General features: G+C 40.1%; 5 protein-coding genes across 5 annotated transcripts; 3 read left to right on the top strand and 2 right to left on the bottom strand.

The window, feature by feature from the left end:
* The first annotated feature begins 519 nt into the window (after window positions 1–519).
* LOC125812799 (uncharacterized) lies at window positions 520–1,398 on the top strand. Its single transcript, XM_049492268.1, has 2 exons — window positions 520–876; window positions 1,015–1,398. The coding sequence occupies exons 1-2, from the start codon at window positions 520–522 to the stop codon at window positions 1,396–1,398; spliced, it is 741 nt and encodes a 246-aa protein (XP_049348225.1).
* A 4,617-nt stretch (window positions 1,399–6,015) lies between these two features.
* On the top strand, window positions 6,016–6,894 carry LOC125812798 (uncharacterized). Its single transcript, XM_049492267.1, has 2 exons — window positions 6,016–6,372; window positions 6,511–6,894. Exons 1-2 carry the CDS (start codon window positions 6,016–6,018, stop codon window positions 6,892–6,894), a joined length of 741 nt encoding a protein of 246 aa, XP_049348224.1.
* Window positions 6,895–11,510: 4,616 nt separating this feature from the next.
* Window positions 11,511–12,389, top strand: LOC125812797 (uncharacterized). The gene is made up of 2 exons (XM_049492266.1): window positions 11,511–11,867; window positions 12,006–12,389. Exons 1-2 carry the CDS (start codon window positions 11,511–11,513, stop codon window positions 12,387–12,389), a joined length of 741 nt encoding a protein of 246 aa, XP_049348223.1.
* Window positions 12,390–13,577: 1,188 nt separating this feature from the next.
* LOC125812796 (uncharacterized) lies at window positions 13,578–14,456 on the bottom strand. Its single transcript, XM_049492265.1, has 2 exons — window positions 14,100–14,456; window positions 13,578–13,961 (listed from the first exon to the last, which is right to left on the bottom strand). The coding sequence occupies exons 1-2, from the start codon at window positions 14,454–14,456 to the stop codon at window positions 13,578–13,580; spliced, it is 741 nt and encodes a 246-aa protein (XP_049348222.1).
* A 4,605-nt stretch (window positions 14,457–19,061) lies between these two features.
* LOC125812795 (uncharacterized) lies at window positions 19,062–19,940 on the bottom strand. The gene is made up of 2 exons (XM_049492263.1): window positions 19,584–19,940; window positions 19,062–19,445 (listed from the first exon to the last, which is right to left on the bottom strand). The coding sequence occupies exons 1-2, from the start codon at window positions 19,938–19,940 to the stop codon at window positions 19,062–19,064; spliced, it is 741 nt and encodes a 246-aa protein (XP_049348220.1).
* Window positions 19,941–20,169: the final 229 nt, after the last annotated feature.

Here is a 20,169-nt window from a genome sequence, read left to right as displayed (position 1 = left end):
TATAAGACCTCCGAGAGGTTGAATATGCATGTAACGGCTAAGGGGTGCTCTCGGGTCGTTACAAACTTGGTATCAGAGCATAAGGTTTTAAAGTTACTTTTAGGTGCAAAGTCTCGAAAGCCACGTCCAGCAGAGTCGTATTCATAGGTGTGAGTCGCGACACATCTATGAGCGAGCATAGGAAGTTTCACTTTCTTTCATTATTCTTGATGTCGTGCCTTAGAGTTTGGTCTATAAGTGTCCTTTTCATAATCCATCTCTTGTGTTTATAGGATATGAATACGAGGGCTAATCGGAGGAGAGCGGAAGAGGAGATAGATGATGGGAGAGTTCCTCCCCAAGGAGTGCGAGTCGACCAAGCTCCTTTAGGTGGGCAAGAGAATGCTCCCCCGGATATGACTAATGGGGAGATTAGAGAGGCTGGCCTGCTCCATGACTACACAATAAAATAGAGATGTGAGGCCTAGGGTGAATGCTATTGAGAGTACCGTGGCCTCAAGGTTGAGGGATTTCACAAGGATGAACCTTCCTACCTTCTATGGTTCTAAGGTAGATGAGGACCCACAAAACTTTATAGATGAGGTGTTTAGGTATTTGGATGCAATGGGAGTGACTCCTAGGGAGAAGGCGGACTTGGCTTCCTACCAACTCAAGGATGTAGCTCAAGTGTGGTTTGAGCAATGGAGGGATGAGAGACCCATAGGGGCTGACCCAATAGATTGGGGAGTGTTTAAGACGGCCTTTATTGATAGGTGTTTGCCCTTGGAGTTGAGGGAGCAAAAGTTGGCTGAGTTCATGAACCTACGTCAAGGGAATATGAGTGTGAAGGAATACTCTCTCAAGTTTACCCAACTCTCTAAGTATGCTCCTACCTTGGTAGTAAATTTTAGGGCTAGAATGAATAAGTTTGTGATGGGGGTTTCCGGTTTAGTGTAAGAAGAGTGTCGTACGGCCATGCTCCATCATGATATGGATATCTCTAGGCTTATGGTTTATGCTCAACAACTTGAGCAGACAAAGCTTAGGAGGATGAATAGAGATATGAAGAGGGCTAGGCCGAATGATAAAAACCAATCTAGGTCTAAGAAGAGGTTCTATAACCAAGATTCTTCAATGGTCAACAATGATGGGGTGTCTAACGCTAAACCTCAAAGAGGTAATGGAGGTGGTTCTACTTTTGAGAGGCCTAGGTGTGCTACTTGTGGAAAGCAACATTTGGGCAAGTGTCTTGCAGGTACGGATGGACGCTTAGGACGTGGGAGTAAGGGTCATACGATGAGAGATTGCCCTACACTTAAGGCAAAAGGGAAAGAGACCATTCAAGTTGCTCATGATGGCCCGGATCCAAATGCTCCTAAGAGGAACCGTTTCTATATGCTTCAAGCTAAACAGGGATAAGGGAACAAATGAAGGTAAGTCAATTTTCTTTGTTGTTTGATGATAAGCTTAGATGGGTGGGGGATGATGAGTGGAGTAGTAAGGTTGTTGATATCTTTATCTTTTCCTTCTATTCTAATTCAAGCTTGAAAACAAAGAGTTCTTAGTAGCATGTTGCATGTTGGAGTCTTATGTGAATTGAGTTTCCATATTCACGTTATGATGTGCATATTTTAGTTGAATTCTTGTTTAAGTAAATAAATAAGTTTTCATGATTATGTCCCTCATGATTTATATGAATTTATGAAGAATTGTTTAAATTGCTCCACGAGATGCCTAGTTGATCATGCCTTGATGTGATCTTGAATAAGATTTTGAGATAAATTGTATGGAGCCTATAAATGTTGTAATGAGCATGATATGCTATGGAGAAGGAAATTCCTCCAAAGAAATGAGAAGTGGTAAAGTTTTGTGCATATTGAGTGGTAGATGTTATTCCTACTTCCTTGAATTGCATGAAAGTCTTGTTGTAATGCTTTTTTATGTCGAGTTGATGTTTCCTCCTTGATGTGTGCTGTAGTAATTATATTACATGCTTGTTGTGGACTGCTAGTCCTAGAGTCTTTACTTTATAATGTTAATGTGTCATTCGAGGACGAATGTTCCCAAGTGGGGGATATTGTAACATCCCTCAAAATGAAATAGGATAATTGGAGCTTCACATGTGTGTTAGTTAGTAGTTGATAAACTTGTATAAATGTTTGAAAATGAGTTTATAGGTCAGTTTAGTTGAGTTTGAAGTCAAACGTCAAAGAGACGTTCGAAAACTAGTCGTTTGCGTGCTAGTGTGTTCTAGTGTGTCTTGCATGTTTTTATGTGTCGTATGAAGTCTAAAATCAGTGATGGTGACCCTACTATCCTAATAGGCATGTTTAGGGTCCCAACGTCCGGGTACGACTCCCCAAGGACCAGCCTAAGGGTCCTTGGAGAGGACCCAAACGTTGGCATAAAAGGCTGCCTAGGCAGTATGTTTGGCGGTCTTGTTTGACGCCCAGGGTGACGCCTCGTCAGGCCATTGACGCCCCGTCAAAAGGGGGCGTAGCTCCACACGTAGTTGTGGAAGCTTAGCCCCCAAATGTTGAGCCTCTGTCCCAAACAACGACCTACCAGGATGGTCCGTCAATGACGGACCATTAGTGCATTAACGGTCAGTCAGTGCATTGACGATCCGTCAGTGCATTGACGGTCCGTCAATGGTGGCCGTCGTTTGGTGCCCTGTTTCACTCCCAAGTGAGGGTAAATTCACTCCACGTTCTAATTAGACCCTAGACGACTATATTACCTATTCTTGGGTATTTTTAGTTAGTTAAAACTCTTTAACCTAGAATTAGACCTCATTATTCCAATTGAACCTTCCCTCTAAAATAAATTCTCTCTCTAAAACTCCATGAAAGGCATTGATGAAGCTTCAAGCTAGGGGATGGGTTCCTACTGATTTCTCCTTCAAATTCCTAAGGAAATTAATCACAAAGGTATGGGGATTTTATATGTGATTCTCCTTTCAATCAAAGAGCCAAATCAAAGTGATTTCAATGTTTTTCATAAACACTAAAAATCTCAATTTCAATTCTAAGCTTGGGTTCTTGCATGAAAGTATTTCAAATGATGATTTATGTTAATATTGATGGTTTTAAGATGAAAAACTCCATGAACCCTTGCATATCTTGAAATCCTAATATTCGGGTCTAAAGTGGGTCTATTGATGATGAGCTAATAATGTGATATTAATGTGTAGATTGTTATGGGCTATTGATTTTTGTATTGTTCTATATTGAATTATGAGGAATTGATGGTCAATTGTGTTATATTGGATGTTGGCCTTGAATGGGCAATTGTGACCTAAGGTTTATAATGATGATGAAGGTGTGAATAGATTATTTATTCTAGTATTATATATATGTTGTAGATGTTAGAATTGTGAGGTTTGATCCCTTTGAAAGTGGGGAGGTGTTTACTTTATAACCATGTTTGTGATCATGGCCTTGTAGGCAAAGTTGGACGATTGTTGTTTTGAGTAATGTTGATTATGTGAAGGTAATGTGATATGATGTGAATTTGTGTATGGTCTAAGAGTATGAAAGGTGACCTTGTGTAGAGACTTTATGTGTTATGCTTAGTTGTTGTCTTCTTTGAATGACTTATAATGAAGGTGAGGTTAGGATAGACCTACTCTCACACCTAGTGAATGAAAAGAATGAAAGAATGTGAGAATGAATGAAAAGAAAGGGAGTTAATGCTAATGAATGGAAGTTGGGTCTATTGTGAGGATAGTCTCATAAAGTACTCCTTTAAAATGAATGGGGTTCCTAGATGAAAGGTTTTCTCATCTTTGAATCCAAGAGCTTCCTCAATGAATGAATGTTGGGTTAGGATGAGTACTCATTCGTGAGTTGAGATGAGAGTACTTAGTAGCAATCATTATCCCTAAACAAATGAATTTGGGCTAGGATGGGTACTCCTTCGTGAGTTGAGATGAGAGTACTTAGTAGCAATCCTTATCCCTAAATGAATGAATGAAATGAATGTCCAACTCTGTGGGGGAGTAATGTTTAGCACCGAGAGGATATGAAGATGGGTGGATACTCCTTCGTTAGTTGAGATGTGAGTATTTAGTAGCAACCCTTAAGATGGGTTCTCCTTCGTGAGTTGAGATGAGAGTACTTAGAAGCAATCCTTATATCCCTTAACTATGTGCCCACATAGGACTAGCTAGTGGTTTCTACCACGTAAAGGCTAAAAGAATGACCCTACCTTAGGCAAGTGGGGATCCCTCATCCGGTAAGGGTTACTACCGGGATTCCATGTCAAGCTCCATGGTCTATGTCGGTTATGGCTCTTCCCCCACATTAATGAATGAATGAACTAGGGTCTGTTAAGGGTGTACTACTTAGGATAGGTGGTGGAATGGGACATCATCTAGACATTGCACAAGTAGACATTTAAGGGAGATCTTGGTGTGTCTTAGTAATGATAATGAATGAATGAGTCTTATTGGGCTAATTAATGAAAGTGTTGATCTTTGAGCATGCTAATGTGAAAGTGAGTCATAATGAATTGAATGTACTTCCTTATGTTGAATTGAATGTATGTGATGATCTTATGTCATTAATGAATGAAGTTGTCTAAATGCATTAAGTTGAATGAACGATTTATGTTGAGATGTGAATGGAGCTTGTCTTGTGTAGCCTTAAGGATCACTTGGGTGTGGTATGGAGAGGTAGTATGGGCTGCCTCACCATGTCTTACTTAGGTGGGTCTTGGGATGACATTTGATGAGTGTTCTAGTTTTATGAAGTGACTTGTTGGCTTATGTGCTTATATGTCTTATGTGATTAATTGGTGAAGGTTGAGGTATGCATGGTAACTGCACTTTGTGTGACCTTAAGGTGGTGCCTTAGCAGGGTGAGATGGTATGGGACGTTGCCCATACATTGCACAAAGGAATTTGCTTAAGGGTTACTTAAGGTGGAGGTCCAAGGCAAGAAGGTAAAGGTAAATGGGTTATGTATGTTTATGATGTATTGCGAAGCATATGACTTTGTATTGTTGGTTGTGACTTATATGGTGCCTATTAAGTTGATGTTCATGAGATTTTATCAAAATGGCATGAAAGCGTAACTTCCAAACAAATGTCCTTTTTAGCATGTTTTGCATATCCTCATTCTTAGTACGTGTTTTGTACTAACCCCTTTCTTCTATTTTACTACAAGTGTAGGTTGTGGTAATTAGGAGGAGATTGTGCTTTGGAGTTGCTTGGATTGCTTCACTCTTCCAAGTCTTTGTTATGTCCTCAAGATTCGAGGACTATGTTTAGAAGTTTCTTAGTCATTGTAATAGACACTTAAGTTTCATTTCATTTGTAAAGGGCCGTGTCCCTTAGTACGTTTAAGTTCTTGTCTAAGATTGGCTAAAGAGACTTAGTAGTTCCGCTTGCGTATTGTTGTTTTCAAATGTTGATGACTCTTGAAGTCTTATGGTTTTATTTAATAAAAGTTTTAAATTCTTATTGATTTTTATTATCTATGCGATGAATGAATGCTAAGGCTTGTATAAGACCTCCGAGAGGTTGAATATGCATGTAACGGCTAAGGGGTGCTCTCGGGTCGTTACAAACTTGGTATCAGAGCATAAGGTTTTAAAGTTACTTTTAGGTGCAAAGTCTCGAAAGCCACGTCCAGCAGAGTCGTATTCATAGGTGTGAGTCGCGACACATCTATGAGCGAGAGGCTATAGGATGATAGAAGTTTCACTTTCTTTCATTATTCTTGATGTCGTGCCTTAGAGTTTGGTCTATAAGTGTCCTTTTCATAATCCATCTCTTGTGTTTATAGGATATGAATACGAGGGCTAATCGGAGGAGAGCGGAAGAGGAGATAGATGATGGGAGAGTTCCTCCCCAAGGAGTGCGAGTCGACCAAGCTCCTTTAGGTGGGCAAGAGAATGCTCCCCCGGATATGACTAATGGGGAGATTAGAGAGGCTGGCCTGCTCCATGACTACACAATAAAATAGAGATGTGAGGCCTAGGGTGAATGCTATTGAGAGTACCGTGGCCTCAAGGTTGAGGGATTTCACAAGGATGAACCTTCCTACCTTCTATGGTTCTAAGGTAGATGAGGACCCACAAAACTTTATAGATGAGGTGTTTAGGTATTTGGATGCAATGGGAGTGACTCCTAGGGAGAAGGCGGACTTGGCTTCCTACCAACTCAAGGATGTAGCTCAAGTGTGGTTTGAGCAATGGAGGGATGAGAGACCCATAGGGGCTGACCCAATAGATTGGGGAGTGTTTAAGACGGCCTTTATTGATAGGTGTTTGCCCTTGGAGTTGAGGGAGCAAAAGTTGGCTGAGTTCATGAACCTACGTCAAGGGAATATGAGTGTGAAGGAATACTCTCTCAAGTTTACCCAACTCTCTAAGTATGCTCCTACCTTGGTAGTAAATTTTAGGGCTAGAATGAATAAGTTTGTGATGGGGGTTTCCGGTTTAGTGTAAGAAGAGTGTCGTACGGCCATGCTCCATCATGATATGGATATCTCTAGGCTTATGGTTTATGCTCAACAACTTGAGCAGACAAAGCTTAGGAGGATGAATAGAGATATGAAGAGGGCTAGGCCGGATGATAAAAACCAATCTAGGTCTAAGAAGAGGTTCTATAACCAAGATTCTTCAATGGTCAACAATGATGGGGTGTCTAACGCTAAACCTCAAAGAGGTAATGGAGGTGGTTCTACTTTTGAGAGGCCTAGGTGTGCTACTTGTGGAAAGCAACATTTGGGCAAGTGTCTTGCAGGTACGGATGGACGCTTAGGACGTGGGAGTAAGGGTCATACGATGAGAGATTGCCCTACACTTAAGGCAAAAGGGAAAGAGACCATTCAAGTTGCTCATGATGGCCCGGATCCAAATGCTCCTAAGAGGAACCGTTTCTATATGCTTCAAGCTAAACAGGGATAAGGGAACAAATGAAGGTAAGTCAATTTTCTTTGTTGTTTGATGATAAGCTTAGATGGGTGGGGGATGATGAGTGGAGTAGTAAGGTTGTTGATATCTTTATCTTTTCCTTCTATTCTAATTCAAGCTTGAAAACAAAGAGTTCTTAGTAGCATGTTGCATGTTGGAGTCTTATGTGAATTGAGTTTCCATATTCACGTTATGATGTGCATATTTTAGTTGAATTCTTGTTTAAGTAAATAAATAAGTTTTCATGATTATGTCCCTCATGATTTATATGAATTTATGAAGAATTGTTTAAATTGCTCCACGAGATGCCTAGTTGATCATGCCTTGATGTGATCTTGAATAAGATTTTGAGATAAATTGTATGGAGCCTATAAATGTTGTAATGAGCATGATATGCTATGGAGAAGGAAATTCCTCCAAAGAAATGAGAAGTGGTAAAGTTTTGTGCATATTGAGTGGTAGATGTTATTCCTACTTCCTTGAATTGCATGAAAGTCTTGTTGTAATGCTTTTTTATGTCGAGTTGATGTTTCCTCCTTGATGTGTGCTGTAGTAATTATATTACATGCTTGTTGTGGACTGCTAGTCCTAGAGTCTTTACTTTATAATGTTAATGTGTCATTCGAGGACGAATGTTCCCAAGTGGGGGATATTGTAACATCCCTCAAAATGAAATAGGATAATTGGAGCTTCACATGTGTGTTAGTTAGTAGTTGATAAACTTGTATAAATGTTTGAAAATGAGTTTATAGGTCAGTTTAGTTGAGTTTGAAGTCAAACGTCAAAGAGACGTTCGAAAACTAGTCGTTTGCGTGCTAGTGTGTTCTAGTGTGTCTTGCATGTTTTTATGTGTCGTATGAAGTCTAAAATCAGTGATGGTGACCCTACTATCCTAATAGGCATGTTTAGGGTCCCAACGTCCGGGTACGACTCCCCAAGGACCAGCCTAAGGGTCCTTGGAGAGGACCCAAACGTTGGCATAAAAGGCTGCCTAGGCAGTATGTTTGGCGGTCTTGTTTGACGCCCAGGGTGACGCCTCGTCAGGCCATTGACGCCCCGTCAAAAGGGGGCGTAGCTCCACACGTAGTTGTGGAAGCTTAGCCCCCAAATGTTGAGCCTCTGTCCCAAACAACGACCTACCAGGATGGTCCGTCAATGACGGACCATTAGTGCATTAACGGTCAGTCAGTGCATTGACGATCCGTCAGTGCATTGACGGTCCGTCAATGGTGGCCGTCGTTTGGTGCCCTGTTTCACTCCCAAGTGAGGGTAAATTCACTCCACGTTCTAATTAGACCCTAGACGACTATATTACCTATTCTTGGGTATTTTTAGTTAGTTAAAACTCTTTAACCTAGAATTAGACCTCATTATTCCAATTGAACCTTCCCTCTAAAATAAATTCTCTCTCTAAAACTCCATGAAAGGCATTGATGAAGCTTCAAGCTAGGGGATGGGTTCCTACTGATTTCTCCTTCAAATTCCTAAGGAAATTAATCACAAAGGTATGGGGATTTTATATGTGATTCTCCTTTCAATCAAAGAGCCAAATCAAAGTGATTTCAATGTTTTTCATAAACACTAAAAATCTCAATTTCAATTCTAAGCTTGGGTTCTTGCATGAAAGTATTTCAAATGATGATTTATGTTAATATTGATGGTTTTAAGATGAAAAACTCCATGAACCCTTGCATATCTTGAAATCCTAATATTCGGGTCTAAAGTGGGTCTATTGATGATGAGCTAATAATGTGATATTAATGTGTAGATTGTTATGGGCTATTGATTTTTGTATTGTTCTATATTGAATTATGAGGAATTGATGGTCAATTGTGTTATATTGGATGTTGGCCTTGAATGGGCAATTGTGACCTAAGGTTTATAATGATGATGAAGGTGTGAATAGATTATTTATTCTAGTATTATATATATGTTGTAGATGTTAGAATTGTGAGGTTTGATCCCTTTGAAAGTGGGGAGGTGTTTACTTTATAACCATGTTTGTGATCATGGCCTTGTAGGCAAAGTTGGACGATTGTTGTTTTGAGTAATGTTGATTATGTGAAGGTAATGTGATATGATGTGAATTTGTGTATGGTCTAAGAGTATGAAAGGTGACCTTGTGTAGAGACTTTATGTGTTATGCTTAGTTGTTGTCTTCTTTGAATGACTTATAATGAAGGTGAGGTTAGGATAGACCTACTCTCACACCTAGTGAATGAAAAGAATGAAAGAATGTGAGAATGAATGAAAAGAAAGGGAGTTAATGCTAATGAATGGAAGTTGGGTCTATTGTGAGGATAGTCTCATAAAGTACTCCTTTAAAATGAATGGGGTTCCTAGATGAAAGGTTTTCTCATCTTTGAATCCAAGAGCTTCCTCAATGAATGAATGTTGGGTTAGGATGAGTACTCATTCGTGAGTTGAGATGAGAGTACTTAGTAGCAATCATTATCCCTAAACAAATGAATGTTGGGCTAGGATGGGTACTCCTTCGTGAGTTGAGATGAGAGTACTTAGTAGCAATCCTTATCCCTAAATGAATGAATGAAATGAATGTCCAACTCTGTGGGGGAGTAATGTTTAGCACCGAGAGGATATGAAGATGGGTGGATACTCCTTCGTTAGTTGAGATGTGAGTATTTAGTAGCAACCCTTAAGATGGGTTCTCCTTCGTGAGTTGAGATGAGAGTACTTAGAAGCAATCCTTATATCCCTTAACTATGTGCCCACATAGGACTAGCTAGTGGTTTCTACCACGTAAAGGCTAAAAGAATGACCCTACCTTAGGCAAGTGGGGATCCCTCATCCGGTAAGGGTTACTACCGGGATTCCATGTCAAGCTCCATGGTCTATGTCGGTTATGGCTCTTCCCCCACATTAATGAATGAATGAACTAGGGTCTGTTAAGGGTGTACTACTTAGGATAGGTGGTGGAATGGGACATCATCTAGACATTGCACAAGTAGACATTTAAGGGAGATCTTGGTGTGTCTTAGTAATGATAATGAATGAATGAGTCTTATTGGGCTAATTAATGAAAGTGTTGATCTTTGAGCATGCTAATGTGAAAGTGAGTCATAATGAATTGAATGTACTTCCTTATGTTGAATTGAATGTATGTGATGATCTTATGTCATTAATGAATGAAGTTGTCTAAATGCATTAAGTTGAATGAACGATTTATGTTGAGATGTGAATGGAGCTTGTCTTGTGTAGCCTTAAGGATCACTTGAGTGTGGTATGGAGAGGTAGTATGGGCTGCCTCACCATGTCTTACTTAGGTGGGTCTTGGGATGACATTTGATGAGTGTTCTAGTTTTATGAAGTGACTTGTTGGCTTATGTGCTTATATGTCTTATGTGATTAATTGGTGAAGGTTGAGGTATGCATGGTAACTGCACTTTGTGTGACCTTAAGGTGGTGCCTTAGCAGGGTGAGATGGTATGGGACGTTGCCCATACATTGCACAAAGGTATTGCTTAAGGGTTACTTAAGGTGGAGGTCCAAGGCAAGAAGGTAAAGGTAAATGGGTTATGTATGTTTATGATGTATTGCGAAGCATATGACTTTGTATTGTTGGTTGTGACTTATATGGTGCCTATTAAGTTGATGTTCATGAGATTTTATCAAAATGGCATGAAAGCGTAACTTCCAAACAAATGTCCTTTTTAGCATGTTTTGCATATCCTCATTCTTAGTACGTGTTTTGTACTAACCCCTTTCTTCTATTTTACTACAAGTGTAGGTTGTGGTAATTAGGAGGAGATTGTGCTTTGGAGTTGCTTGGATTGCTTCACTCTTCCAAGTCTTTGTTATGTCCTCAAGATTCGAGGACTATGTTTAGAAGTTTCTTAGTCATTGTAATAGACACTTAAGTTTCATTTCATTTTTAAAGGGCCGTGTCCCTTAGTACGTTTAAGTTCTTGTCTAAGATTGGCTAAAGAGACTTAGTAGTTCCGCTTGCGTATTGTTGTTTTCAAATGTTGATGACTCTTGAAGTCTTATGGTTTTATTTAATAAAAGTTTTAAATTCTTATTGATTTTTATTATCTATGCGATGAATGAATGCTAAGGCTTGTATAAGACCTCCGAGAGGTTGAATATGCATGTAACGGCTAAGGGGTGCTCTCGGGTCGTTACAAACTTGGTATCAGAGCATAAGGTTTTAAAGTTACTTTTAGGTGCAAAGTCTCGAAAGCCACGTCCAGCAGAGTCGTATTCATAGGTGTGAGTCGCGACACATCTATGAGCGAGAGGCTATAGGATGATAGAAGTTTCACTTTCTTTCATTATTCTTGATGTCGTGCCTTAGAGTTTGGTCTATAAGTGTCCTTTTCATAACCATCTCTTGTGTTTATAGGATATGAATACGAGGGCTAATCGGAGGAGAGCGGAAGAGGAGATAGATGATGGGAGAGTTCCTCCCCAAGGAGTGCGAGTCGACCAAGCTCCTTTAGGTGGGCAAGAGAATGCTCCCCCGGATATGACTAATGGGGAGATTAGAGAGGCTGGCCTGCTCCATGACTACACAATAAAATAGAGATGTGAGGCCTAGGGTGAATGCTATTGAGAGTACCGTGGCCTCAAGGTTGAGGGATTTCACAAGGATGAACCTTCCTACCTTCTATGGTTCTAAGGTAGATGAGGACCCACAAAACTTTATAGATGAGGTGTTTAGGTATTTGGATGCAATGGGAGTGACTCCTAGGGAGAAGGCGGACTTGGCTTCCTACCAACTCAAGGATGTAGCTCAAGTGTGGTTTGAGCAATGGAGGGATGAGAGACCCATAGGGGCTGACCCAATAGATTGGGGAGTGTTTAAGACGGCCTTTATTGATAGGTGTTTGCCCTTGGAGTTGAGGGAGCAAAAGTTGGCTGAGTTCATGAACCTACGTCAAGGGAATATGAGTGTGAAGGAATACTGTCTCAAGTTTACCCAACTCTCTAAGTATGCTCCTACCTTGGTAGTAAATTTTAGGGCTAGAATGAATAAGTTTGTGATGGGGGTTTCCGGTTTAGTGTAAGAAGAGTGTCGTACGGCCATGCTCCATCATGATATGGATATCTCTAGGCTTATGGTTTATGCTCAACAACTTGAGCAGACAAAGCTTAGGAGGATGAATAGAGATATGAAGAGGGCTAGGCCGGATGATAAAAACCAATCTAGGTCTAAGAAGAGGTTCTATAACCAAGATTCTTCAATGGTCAACAATGATGGGGTGTCTAACGCTAAACCTCAAAGAGGTAATGGAGGTGGTTCTACTTTTGAGAGGCCTAGGTGTGCTACTTGTGGAAAGCAACATTTGGGCAAGTGTCTTGCAGGTACGGATGGACGCTTAGGACGTGGGAGTAAGGGTCATACGATGAGAGATTGCCCTACACTTAAGGCAAAAGGGAAAGAGACCATTCAAGTTGCTCATGATGGCCCGGATCCAAATGCTCCTAAGAGGAACCGTTTCTATATGCTTCAAGCTAAACAGGGATAAGGGAACAAATGAAGGTAAGTCAATTTTCTTTGTTGTTTGATGATAAGCTTAGATGGGTGGGGGATGATGAGTGGAGTAGTAAGGTTGTTGATATCTTTATCTTTTCCTTCTATTCTAATTCAAGCTTGAAAACAAAGAGTTCTTAGTAGCATGTTGCATGTTGGAGTCTTATGTGAATTGAGTTTCCATATTCACGTTATGATGTGCATATTTTAGTTGAATTCTTGTTTAAGTAAATAAATAAGTTTTCATGATTATGTCCCTCATGATTTATATGAATTTATGAAGAATTGTTTAAATTGCTCCACGAGATGCCTAGTTGATCATGCCTTGATGTGATCTTGAATAAGATTTTGAGATAAATTGTATGGAGCCTATAAATGTTGTAATGAGCATGATATGCTATGGAGAAGGAAATTCCTCCAAAGAAATGAGAAGTGGTAAAGTTTTGTGCATATTGAGTGGTAGATGTTATTCCTACTTCCTTGAATTGCATGAAAGTCTTGTTGTAATGCTTTTTTATGTCGAGTTGATGTTTCCTCCTTGATGTGTGCTGTAGTAATTATATTACATGCTTGTTGTGGACTGCTAGTCCTAGAGTCTTTACTTTATAATGTTAATGTGTCATTCGAGGACGAATGTTCCCAAGTGGGGATATTGTAACATCCCTCAAAATGAAATAGGATAATTGGAGCTTCACATGTGTGTTAGTTAGTAGTTGATAAACTTGTATAAATGTTTGAAAATGAGTTTATAGGTCAGTTTAGTTGAGTTTGAAGTCAAACGTCAAAGAGACGTTCGAAAACTAGTCGTTTGCTGCTAGTGTGTTCTAGTGTGTCTTATTCAAGATCACATCAAGGCATGATCAACTAGGCATCTCGTGGAGCAATTTAAACAATTCTTCATAAATTCATATAAATCATGAGGGACATAATCATGAAAACTTATTTATTTACTTAAACAAGAATTCAACTAAAATATGCACATCATAACGTGAATATGGAAACTCAATTCACATAAGACTCCAACATGCAACATGCTACTAAGAACTCTTTGTTTTCAAGCTTGAATTAGAATAGAAGGAAAAGATAAAGATATCAACAACCTTACTACTCCACTCATCATCCCCCACCCATCTAAGCTTATCATCAAACAACAAAGAAAATTGACTTACCTTCATTTGTTCCCTTATCCCTGTTTAGCTTGAAGCATATAGAAACGGTTCCTCTTAGGAGCATTTGGATCCGGGCCATCATGAGCAACTTGAATGGTCTCTTTCCCTTTTGCCTTAAGTGTAGGGCAATCTCTCATCGTATGACCCTTACTCCCACGTCCTAAGCGTCCATCCGTACCTGCAAGACACTTGCCCAAATGTTGCTTTCCACAAGTAGCACACCTAGGCCTCTCAAAAGTAGAACCACCTCCATTACCTCTTTGAGGTTTAGCGTTAGACACCCCATCATTGTTGACCATTGAAGAATCTTGGTTATAGAACCTCTTCTTAGACCTAGATTGGTTTTTATCATTCGGCCTAGCCCTCTTCATATCTCTATTCATCCTCCTAAGCTTTGTCTGCTCAAGTTGTTGAGCATAAACCATAAGCCTAGAGATATCCATATCATGATGGAGCATGGCCGTACGACACTCTTCTTACACTAAACCGGAAACCCCCATCACAAACTTATTCATTCTAGCCCTAAAATTTACTACCAAGGTAGGAGCATACTTAGAGAGTTGGGTAAACTTGAGAGAGTATTCCTTCACACTCATATTCCCTTGACGTAGGTTCATGAACTCAGCCAACTTTTGCTCCCTCAACTCCAAGGGCAAACACCTATCAATAAAGGCCGTCTTAAACACTCCCCAATCTATTGGGTCAGCCCCTATGGGTCTCTCATCCCTCCATTGCTCAAACCACACTTGAGCTACATCCTTGAGTTGGTAGGAAGCCAAGTCCGCCTTCTCCCTAGGAGTCACTCCCATTGCATCCAAATACCTAAACACCTCATCTATAAAGTTTTGTGGGTCCTCATCTACCTTAGAACCATAGAAGGTAGGAAGGTTCATCCTTGTGAAATCCCTCAACCTTGAGGCCACGGTACTCTCAATAGCATTCACCCTAGGCCTCACATCTCTATTTTATTGTGTAGTCATGGAGCAGGCCAGCCTCTCTAATCTCCCCATTAGTCATATCCGGGGGAGCATTCTCTTGCCCACCTAAAGGAGCTTGGTCGACTCGCACTCCTTGGGGAGGAACTCTCCCATCATCTATCTCCTCTTCCGCTCTCCTCCGATTAGCCCTCGTATTCATATCCTATAAACACAAGAGATGGATTATGAAAAGGACACTTATAGACCAAACTCTAAGGCACGACATCAAGAATAATGAAAGAAAGTGAAACTTCTATCTCGCTCATAGATGTGTCGCGACTCACACCTATGAATACGACTCTGCTGGACGTGGCTTTCGAGACTTTGCACCTAAAAGTAACTTTAAAACCTTATGCTCTGATACCAAGTTTGTAACGACCCGAGAGCACCCCTTAGCCGTTACATGCATATTCAACCTCTCGGAGGTCTTATACAAGCCTTAGCATTCATTCATCGCATAGATAATAAAAATCAATAAGAATTTAAAACTTTTATTAAATAAAACCATAAGACTTCAAGAGTCATCAACATTTGAAAACAACAATACGCAAGCGGAACTACTAAGTCTCTTTAGCCAATCTTAGACAAGAACTTAAACGTACTAAGGGACACGGCCCTTTACAAATGAAATGAAACTTAAGTGTCTATTACAATGACTAAGAAACTTCTAAACATAGTCCTCGAATCTTGAGGACATAACAAAGACTTGGAAGAGTGAAGCAATCCAAGCAACTCCAAAGCACAATCTCCTCCTAATTACCACAACCTACACTTGTAGTAAAATAGAAGAAAGGGGTTAGTACAAAACACGTACTAAGAATGAGGATATGCAAAACATGCTAAAAAGGACATTTGTTTGGAAGTTACGCTTTCATGCCATTTTGATAAAATCTCATGAACATCAACTTAATAGGCACCATATAAGTCACAACCAACAATACAAAGTCATATGCTTCGCAATACATCATAAACATACATAACCCATTTACCTTTACCTTCTTGCCTTGGACCTCCACCTTAAGTAACCCTTAAGCAAATTCCTTTGTGCAATGTATGGGCAACGTCCCATACCATCTCACCCTGCTAAGGCACCACCTTAAGGTCACACAAAGTGCAGTTACCATGCATACCTCAACCTTCACCAATTAATCACATAAGACATATAAGCACATAAGCCAACAAGTCACTTCATAAAACTAGAACACTCATCAAATGTCATCCCAAGACCCACCTAAGTAAGACATGGTGAGGCAGCCCATACTACCTCTCCATACCACACCCAAGTGATCCTTAAGGCTACACAAGACAAGCTCCATTCACATCTCAACATAAATCGTTCATTCAACTTAATGCATTTAGACAACTTCATTCATTAATGACATAAGATCATCACATACATTCAATTCAACATAAGGAAGTACATTCAATTCATTATGACTCACTTTCACATTAGCATGCTCAAAGATCAACACTTTCATTAATTAGCCCAATAAGACTCATTCATTCATTATCATTACTAAGACACACCAAGATCTCCCTTAAATGTCTACTTGTGCAATGTCTAGATGATGTCCCATTCCACCACCTATCCTAAGTAGTACACCCTTAACAGACCCTAGTTCATTCATTCATTAATGTGGGGGAAGAGCCATAACCGACATAGACCATGGAGCTTGACATGGAATCCCGGTAGTAACCCTTACCGGATGAGGGATCCCCACTTGCCTAAGGTAGGGTCATTCTTTTAGCCTTTACGTGGTAGAAACCACTAGCTAGTCCTATGTGGGCACATAGTTAAGGGATATAAGGATTGCTTCTAAGTACTCTCATCTCAACTCACGAAGGAGAACCCATCTTAAGGGTTGCTACTAAATACTCACATCTCAACTAACGAAGGAGTATCCACCCATCTTCATATCCTCTCGGTGCTAAACATTACTCCCCCACAGAGTTGGACATTCATTTCATTCATTCATTTAGGGATAAGGATTGCTACTAAGTACTCTCATCTCAACTCACGAAGGAGTACCCATCCTAGCCCAATATTCATTTGTTTAGGGATAATGATTGCTACTAAGTACTCTCATCTCAACTCACGAATGAGTACTCATCCTAACCCAACATTCATTCATTGAGGAAGCTCTTGGATTCAAAGATGAGAAAACCTTTCATCTAGGAACCCCATTCATTTTAAAGGAGTACTTTATGAGACTATCCTCACAATAGACCCAACTTCCATTCATTAGCATTAACTCCCTTTCTTTTCATTCATTCTCACATTCTTTCATTCTTTTCATTCACTAGGTGTGAGAGTAGGTCTATCCTAACCTCACCTTCATTATAAGTCATTCAAAGAAGACAACAACTAAGCATAACACATAAAGTCTCTACACAAGGTCACCTTTCATACTCTTAGACCATACACAAATTCACATCATATCACATTACCTTCACATAATCAACATTACTCAAAACAACAATCGTCCAACTTTGCCTACAAGGCCATGATCACAAACATGGTTATAAAGTAAACACCTCCCCACTTTCAAAGGGATCAAACCTCACAATTCTAACATCTACAACATATATATAATACTAGAATAAATAATCTATTCACACCTTCATCATCATTATAAACCTTAGGTCACAATTGCCCATTCAAGGCCAACATCCAATATAACACAATTGACCATCAATTCCTCATAATTCAATATAGAACAATACAAAAATCAATAGCCCATAACAATCTACACATTAATATCACATTATTAGCTCATCATCAATAGACCCACTTTAGACCCGAATATTAGGATTTCAAGATATGCAAGGGTTCATGGAGTTTTTCATCTTAAAACCATCAATATTAACATAAATCATCATTTGAAATACTTTCATGCAAGAACCCAAGCTTAGAATTGAAATTGAGATTTTTAGTGTTTATGAAAAACATTGAAATCACTTTGATTTGGCTCTTTGATTGAAAGGAGAATCACATATAAAATCCCCATACCTTTGTGATTAATTTCCTTAGGAATTTGAAGGAGAAATCAGTAGGAACCCATCCCCTAGCTTGAAGCTTCATCAATGCCTTTCATGGAGTTCTAGAGAGAGAATTTATTTTAGAGGGAAGGTTCAATTGGAATAATGAGGTCTAATTCTAGGTTAAAGAGTTTTAACTAACTAAAAATACCCAAGAATAGGTAATATAGTCGTCTAGGGTCTAATTAGAACGTGGAGTGAATTTACCCTCACTTGGGAGTGAAACAGGGCACCAAACGACGGCCACCATTGACGGACCGTCAATGCACTGACGGATCGTCAATGCACTGACTGACCGTTAATGCACTAATGGTCCGTCATTGACGGACCATCCTGGTAGGTCGTTGTTTGGGACAGAGGCTCAACATTTGGGGGCTAAGCTTCCACAACTACGTGTGGAGCTACGCCCCCTTTTGACGGGGCGTCAATGGCCTGACGAGGCGTCACCCTGGGCGTCAAACAAGACCGCCAAACATACTGCCTAGGCAGCCTTTTATGCCAACGTTTGGGTCCTCTCCAAGGACCCTTAGGCTGGTCCTTGGGGAGTCGTACCCGGACGTTGGGACCCTAAACATGCCTATTAGGATAGTAGGGTCACCATCACTGATTTTAGACTTCATACGACACATAAAAACATGCAAGACACACTAGAACACACTAGCACGCAAACGACTAGTTTTCGAACGTCTCTTTGACGTTTGACTTCAAACTCAACTAAACTGACCTATAAACTCATTTTCAAACATTTATACAAGTTTATCAACTACTAACTAACACACATGTGAAGCTCCAATTATCCTATTTCATTTTGAGGGATGTTACAATATCCCCCACTTGGGAACATTCGTCCTCGAATGACACATTAACATTATAAAGTAAAGACTCTAGGACTAGCAGTCCACAACAAGCATGTAATATAATTACTACAGCACACATCAAGGAGGAAACATCAACTCGACATAAAAAAGCATTACAACAAGACTTTCATGCAATTCAAGGAAGTAGGAATAACATCTACCACTCAATATGCACAAAACTTTACCACTTCTCATTTCTTTGGAGGAATTTCCTTCTCCATAGCATATCATGCTCATTACAACATTTATAGGCTCCATACAATTTATCTCAAAATCTTATTCAAGATCACATCAAGGCATGATCAACTAGGCATCTCGTGGAGCAATTTAAACAATTCTTCATAAATTCATATAAATCATGAGGGACATAATCATGAAAACTTATTTATTTACTTAAACAAGAATTCAACTAAAATATGCACATCATAACGTGAATATGGAAACTCAATTCACATAAGACTCCAACATGCAACATGCTACTAAGAACTCTTTGTTTTCAAGCTTGAATTAGAATAGAAGGAAAAGATAAAGATATCAACAACCTTACTACTCCACTCATCATCCCCCACCCATCTAAGCTTATCATCAAACAACAAAGAAAATTGACTTACCTTCATTTGTTCCCTTATCCCTGTTTAGCTTGAAGCATATAGAAACGGTTCCTCTTAGGAGCATTTGGATCCGGGCCATCATGAGCAACTTGAATGGTCTCTTTCCCTTTTGCCTTAAGTGTAGGGCAATCTCTCATCGTATGACCCTTACTCCCACGTCCTAAGCGTCCATCCGTACCTGCAAGACACTTGCCCAAATGTTGCTTTCCACAAGTAGCACACCTAGGCCTCTCAAAAGTAGAACCACCTCCATTACCTCTTTGAGGTTTAGCGTTAGACACCCCATCATTGTTGACCATTGAAGAATCTTGGTTATAGAACCTCTTCTTAGACCTAGATTGGTTTTTATCATTCGGCCTAGCCCTCTTCATATCTCTATTCATCCTCCTAAGCTTTGTCTGCTCAAGTTGTTGAGCATAAACCATAAGCCTAGAGATATCCATATCATGATGGAGCATGGCCGTACGACACTCTTCTTACACTAAACGGGAAACCCCCATCACAAACTTATTCATTCTAGCCCTAAAATTTACTACCAAGGTAGGAGCATACTTAGAGAGTTGGGTAAACTTGAGAGAGTATTCCTTCACACTCATATTCCCTTGACGTAGGTTCATGAACTCAGCCAACTTTTGCTCCCTCAACTCCAAGGGCAAACACCTATCAATAAAGGACGTCTTAAACACTCCCCAATCTATTGGGTCAGCCCCTATGGGTCTCTCATCCCTCCATTGCTCAAACCACACTTGAGCTACATCCTTGAGTTGGTAGGAAGCCAAGTCCGCCTTCTCCCTAGGAGTCACTCCCATTGCATCCAAATACCTAAACACCTCATCTATAAAGTTTTGTGGGTCCTCATCTACCTTAGAACCATAGAAGGTAGGAAGGTTCATCCTTGTGAAATCCCTCAACCTTGAGGCCACGGTACTCTCAATAGCATTCACCCTAGGCCTCACATCTCTATTTTATTGTGTAGTCATGGAGCAGGCCAGCCTCTCTAATCTCCCCATTAGTCATATCCGGGGGAGCATTCTCTTGCCCACCTAAAGGAGCTTGGTCGACTCGCACTCCTTGGGGAGGAACTCTCCCATCATCTATCTCCTCTTCCGCTCTCCTCCGATT

The sequence above is a fragment of the Solanum verrucosum genome, unplaced genomic scaffold (genome assembly GCF_900185275.1).
Source record: "Solanum verrucosum unplaced genomic scaffold, falcon-dt-bn FXZP01000389.1, whole genome shotgun sequence".
Lineage (NCBI taxonomy): Eukaryota > Viridiplantae > Streptophyta > Magnoliopsida > Solanales > Solanaceae > Solanum > Solanum verrucosum.
This window is presented reverse-complemented; position numbering and strand designations above follow the sequence as displayed.

Excerpts from the sequence above, each read along its gene's own strand:
- LOC125812799 (XM_049492268.1), top strand. The coding sequence starts at position 520 with ATGAACCTTCCTACCTTCTATGGTTCTAAGGTAGATGAGGACCCACAA. Across the intron at positions 877-1,014 it reads CTAAGTATGCTCCTACCTTG|ACAAAGCTTAGGAGGATGAA; the intron begins GTAGTAAATTTT and ends CAACTTGAGCAG.
- LOC125812798 (XM_049492267.1), top strand. The coding sequence starts at position 6,016 with ATGAACCTTCCTACCTTCTATGGTTCTAAGGTAGATGAGGACCCACAA. Across the intron at positions 6,373-6,510 it reads CTAAGTATGCTCCTACCTTG|ACAAAGCTTAGGAGGATGAA; the intron begins GTAGTAAATTTT and ends CAACTTGAGCAG.
- LOC125812797 (XM_049492266.1), top strand. The coding sequence starts at position 11,511 with ATGAACCTTCCTACCTTCTATGGTTCTAAGGTAGATGAGGACCCACAA. Across the intron at positions 11,868-12,005 it reads CTAAGTATGCTCCTACCTTG|ACAAAGCTTAGGAGGATGAA; the intron begins GTAGTAAATTTT and ends CAACTTGAGCAG.
- LOC125812796 (XM_049492265.1), bottom strand. The coding sequence starts at position 14,456 with ATGAACCTTCCTACCTTCTATGGTTCTAAGGTAGATGAGGACCCACAA. Across the intron at positions 13,962-14,099 it reads CTAAGTATGCTCCTACCTTG|ACAAAGCTTAGGAGGATGAA; the intron begins GTAGTAAATTTT and ends CAACTTGAGCAG.
- LOC125812795 (XM_049492263.1), bottom strand. The coding sequence starts at position 19,940 with ATGAACCTTCCTACCTTCTATGGTTCTAAGGTAGATGAGGACCCACAA. Across the intron at positions 19,446-19,583 it reads CTAAGTATGCTCCTACCTTG|ACAAAGCTTAGGAGGATGAA; the intron begins GTAGTAAATTTT and ends CAACTTGAGCAG.